The following is a 5000-nucleotide window of genomic DNA, read 5'->3' as shown; positions in this document are numbered from 1 at the left end:
TGGCCCCACTTCGGTTCGAGCTTTCATGTCTTGGCTCGAGATGCCTCGGACTTGGAACCTGATTGGTATTTACTCCTCTTTGCACTTCTGCTGCTACTACTACTGCTGCTGCTGCTGCTGCTGGGTTAGTAGGATTGGTTAGTAGAAATAAATAATTATTCGCCTTTGGTCACTACGACTTTAAAGTCTTTGGGTACAAAAACTTTGGAATGAGCGAGTTGGGCTTCAGTGCGGGGAAAGAAGAAGAAGAAGACGTGGGTAGAAGGGGAGATGGGTTTGAAAACTAGGAAGAGAGGAAAGAGGAGTTGGGGAAGAGAGAAGCGGGACAGAGAAACGGGCCAGATTTTGAGGTCGCCCGCTGTGTAACGACCGCCCGCCATCCAGGGGTCCTCCACATATGACAGTTTTTCGTGTAAAACAGTTCAAGAGTGACGTTGGGGTAGAAAGACGAGGAGAGGAGTACATTGAGCACCCAGAAGGCTTGTGAAAATGAATATGAGGGAAGGTTAGAAACAAAATCAAGAGTCGAGGAAAAGAAGAGACAGGAAGGAAGAAGAGAGACTGGGAGTAGTGAGAGAAGAGTGGGGGTCGAACAGGGAGGGAAGAAGGTATTAGGGGGGGAAGTAACAGTTAGGGAGTCTGTTTATATAACAAAGAAGGAAACGGAATTCAATTGGAGGGAGAATGGAAGAAATAGAACGAGTGGGGCCACATTATTGTGCCTTGTGTACAAGGGCAGCAGTGGACAAGTAAACCGAGGGAGGACGCGCCATGAAGAGGCCTTGTCTGCCAGTGCCAAGGTCAGTAGGGGAAAGGAACAAAGAGCAGCTGGCTGTCAGTGCCAATGCATTTGTCTTATGCAGGACCTCCCCCTACTCAACACTTGTACGGCCACACACTCACTCTCTCTCTCTCTCTCTCTCTCTCTCTCTCTCTCTCTCTCTCTCTCTCTCTCTCTCTCTCTCTCTCTCTCTCTCTCTAACAATCCTACTGCCTCCTCCCTCGAGAATTCATCCCCATCTCAGCTCTTCCTCCTCCTCTTTCTCCTTCTCTTCCCCGCTCAGCTACCCATGTCGTCTTTTGAAGGCTACCTTGCCCCGCCCACGAAGCCCCCCCCCCTACCTCCGGGGGTGGAGGGGGGCTGGTCTCTTGGCCCGCACAGGCAGGCTCCTCACCTGCGCCCGTCCTCAGCGGCTGGCTGCCAGAGTAGAGCACGGCCACGCCGCTGTCGTCTCGGAGCAGCAAGTGAGCAACCCCTGAGCCCGCAGGCGAGAGCACTGGAAGAGTCGAGGCGTCTAACTGGGACACAGCACGCCCTCGATAACTCCTCCTCCATCTACTCCTCCTTTCCCTCCTCTTCCTATTTTCGCCTCCTGCACCAATCTCGTCTTCCTCCTCGTCCTCAACCTGCTGCTGCTGCTCCTCCTCCTCCTACTCCTTTTCCGCGGCAGCTGCCCCTGGAGGGCGACGGCCCCTCACACTGTGCTGGCAGCGTTATTGATCAATATGGACAAGTCCTGTTCGTCGGAGGTTCTCGGGTGGTAGCTGACCACGTGCTCTTTGAGTCGGTACTTGCGGTTGAAACCCTTCTGGCAGAAGGGGCACTTGAAGCTGTTGGGCGCCGTGTGGAGGCGCTCGTGCCGCCGGCAGGTACCCGTCTGCGTGAACCTCTTGCCGCAGTACCGGCACGGGTACGTCAGCTTGTCCCGCGCAGCACCCAGCACGTCGTCTGCCGCCGGGAAACACGAAGCCTGGGGGGGAGGGTTAGTGCAGACGACCGTGTTAGTGGGCAAGTTAGTGGCACGTTATTTACTGCAGAGAGAGAGAGAAAGAAAGGGCCTAGTGGTGGTGGGTGAGTGTGAGGTGGAACCAAGTCTGGGAGCAGCATGAAGAGAATGTGTACGTGTCTGTATCTGCGTGTGTTCGTGTCCGTGTGTGTGTGTGTGTGTGTGTGTGTGTGTGTGTGTGTGTGTGTGTGTGTGTGTGTGTGTGTGTGTGTGTGTGTGTGTGTGAATACATGTATGTATGTATGCATGTGTGTGTATATGCATGTGTACGTGTGTATACATGTATGTGTGTATGCATATGTGTCTTTGTGTGTGTATGCATCTGTATGTGTATGAATACATGTATGTGTATTTGTATGTATGTGTGTGTGTGTTTATGCATGTGTATATGGGTGCGTGTATGCATGTGTATGTGTGTGCATGTGCGTGTGTGTGTACGTTTGTATGTGTGCTTGTACGTGTACGCGTGCTCACACAGACAAGAGTGTTCACCGCACAGCAGAACAGGACAAGTCGTTAGTTGGGATGACCCGTGTGCAAGGGATCTAGTCAATGCAAACGTTAACTATCAAGACCTCTACTTTACTCAGTTAAAGATTAATATTAAGAAGCAAACTATGAGAATGGATCAACTGCACTTAATCATTAAACTGTACAGTAAGCATACTGCAGATGTCATTTAATATATCTACAAATAGGTTAGCAATCTGAAATGTTAATTGGTACTACGGTGGTTCCCAAACTGTCTGGTAACGTAAACACCTTCCCCTCCTTCTCCAACCTTCGATCAATCTTTGATCAATCTCGTGGACATGACGCCCCCTCCCTCCCCCTCCCCCCACCCTCCACCCTCAAAAAGAGTTTTTTCATCTCCATATCTGTATATTGGGAGTATTAGCTGGTCCATGAAAAAAAATCAATTTGACCATGGGACAGTGGAGTGACCCTCAGAGGGAACCAAGAACAGGAAATATCATCGATACTCCTTCAGGGTTCACAATGAGCTTCCCCTACATATCTTGTTGCGTCCTTGTTTGCAGAAGGCGCACCCCCCCAGTTTGGAAACCACCGTGGTAGAGCATAAACAGAACATATTAGTGGGTTATAACCTGTGGGCACGCTTGTAGTTTCCCCTCCACCTGCTGCAGAACCAGCCCGGGGTTTCAGTGGCTCGCCCTGAACTTTAGCCCCGCGGCCAAGGCAGTTAGGGGCGGGAAGGGGAGGGGGGAAGAGGGGGAGCTTCGTCTACGGGTACTACAGTAAGTTATCACGATTCAAGCCGAAAGAGTCGAGTTGCCACATTCTTCATGACTCGGGAGGGGAGATGTCAGAGGAGTTTGGCAGCTACAGGATACCCTGGAAGGGGGCCGGGGTTTCCGTGGAGATGTCAGCCCTATGATGCAAAGGCTAGCGGGCGGGAGAGGGGGGTCTGATGCCAAGGGTGCACTAAAACGGCATAAAACAGCAAACAAAAACGCAAGGGAGGGAATCTACAAAAGACTACTACAGAGAACCCGTCACTGAGGAAATGGTGTGACGCGTGGTTTTAGCCCGCGTTAGTACAAGAAGGATATAAACAAAGACTACCTTTAGGCATTCCCAGCATTACGAGAGATTAATTACTACTCTGCTGTTGTTACAGTGGCAGAGGAGAGGACGTAGCGAAAGGAAGCGTCGAGACACATCCAGGAAGTCTATGTCTCACTGCATGGTTTCCAAGGACCTACCCAGGACCGAAGACTGGGCAGCAGCCACGACACCTACACCCGCAGTTGCTGCAGGGGCATTGGGGGGTTGGGGGAGCATTACGAGACGGTGAACGATACGAAGCTAGGAGGAGTAGGTCAAGTGGTTGTGCTCGAAAGAGATGATGGTGGAGGATCATGCCAGGCCTCGAACAGTGTGCTGTAGTGCTTGATTGATTGCTTGACTGCTTGCGTCTGCGTAGGGCGGCTTCTCGTGCGCGATCACGCGCTTGTAGGGCCAAATACTATGGGTCTGTGGGTCACCCTTGCAGACCCCCGCCCTCCCCACGACTACTAGCCCATAAGCAGACCAAGTTGAGACTCTCCGTACACCAGGGAGGAGAAATACGGTACGTGGAGCCACGCGCAGGCAAAATAGCTGGGGTCCCACATAGAACGGGTCTTGTGCGGGGATTTGCTGCTGGTGCTGGGGGTGCAATGCTCCGTAAAGGTGTTGGGGGTTGGGGGGGGAGTGCGTGACTTGGGAAGAAGTGAAAGCAAAAATGACAGGTGTGGCATGAGGGTTGAAATGCGTGGCAGTACGAGAAAGGTAGAATTCGGGGCGTGAAGGAGGCTGAGCAGGGCTGGGAGGGTGGATGAGTGTTGGGAGGGGGGGGGGTTCTTGGGTGGGAAGTGGTGTGGACGGACTTACCATGACTGGCTCTTGAGAGGCATCCTCGTTGCCCGGGTCGTCGCTGAACGAGTTGACGTCATCTATAGGGTCCTCCTCCTCGACCTTCACTTCGTGTGAAGGGGTCGAGTTGCCGCTGGACATGGCGCTGGGCGGGGCGCTCACGCTCGAGGCTGTGAGGGTAGAGGCGTTGAGCAGGGCCGGGGAGAGGATCGAGGGGGTGGTGGCGCCGCCGGCGGCCACGGCGCCCGTCGCAGCCGCGGCCGCAATGCCCCCGACGGAGGATACGAGGTAGACCGGGTGCGGAGTGTCACCACTGATGTAGCCCTCCTGCAGAGACACAGCAAAAACCCAATCAGTGGTCATGGTCACCGTTGATCATCCCTCATTTTTAACACTCCCTTCCCCTACTTCATTCATGTCTCATCACAACATTTTACAAACTTATGGACAATTTAGCATAAAATGCTACCTAGTACACCATACTAGGAGCAAAAAACAAACAAACAAATATGTAAATATAAACATAGAAAAAGCGTGTACAATCAACAAAATCTATCCTATTAAGAGTACTACATACAGTACGACATAAACATGAAGACAACGGGGTCACACAAATGATAGGGCCACTACAAATGAATACTAGAACATGGTAAAATAAGCGTCTAAGTACTATGCCCTGCTGCTGCTGCGCCCATAGCCGGCTCCCCAGCTGGAAGCGCGAGAAGGCCAGACGGGAAACCGTCCGGCAGTCGGAGGCGTGGGAGAACCTCATGAGGGACGCCGCAGGGGGACAACACCACGCCCCACCCGCAGACCCATGTCTGACCAGGTTCT

General features: G+C 52.6%; 1 protein-coding gene across 3 annotated transcripts in view; it reads right to left on the bottom strand.

Annotated features, from left to right (window-relative positions):
- LOC143026294 (uncharacterized) overlaps window positions 1–5000 on the bottom strand; it is an 86910-nt gene that overhangs the window by 329 nt on the left and 81581 nt on the right. For all 3 annotated transcript variants that reach the window (XM_076186430.1, XM_076186432.1, XM_076186431.1), the window contains 2 exons: window positions 4185–4493; window positions 1–1751 (listed from right to left, as the gene is read on the bottom strand). The exon at window positions 1–1751 is cut by the window's left edge and continues 329 nt beyond it. In XM_076186430.1, coding sequence (XP_076042545.1) covers window positions 1476–1751; window positions 4185–4493 — 585 coding nt within the window. In that variant the 3' untranslated portion in view covers window positions 1–1475. The remainder of the gene's footprint in view (window positions 1752–4184; window positions 4494–5000) is intronic.

The sequence above is a fragment of the Oratosquilla oratoria genome, chromosome 6 (assembly GCF_046742065.1).
Source record: "Oratosquilla oratoria isolate Oo_2021 chromosome 6, ASM4674206v1, whole genome shotgun sequence".
Taxonomy (NCBI): Eukaryota; Metazoa; Arthropoda; class Malacostraca; order Stomatopoda; family Squillidae; genus Oratosquilla; species Oratosquilla oratoria.
Note: the sequence above shows the minus strand (reverse complement) of the source record. Positions and strands in the feature narration are given on the sequence as shown.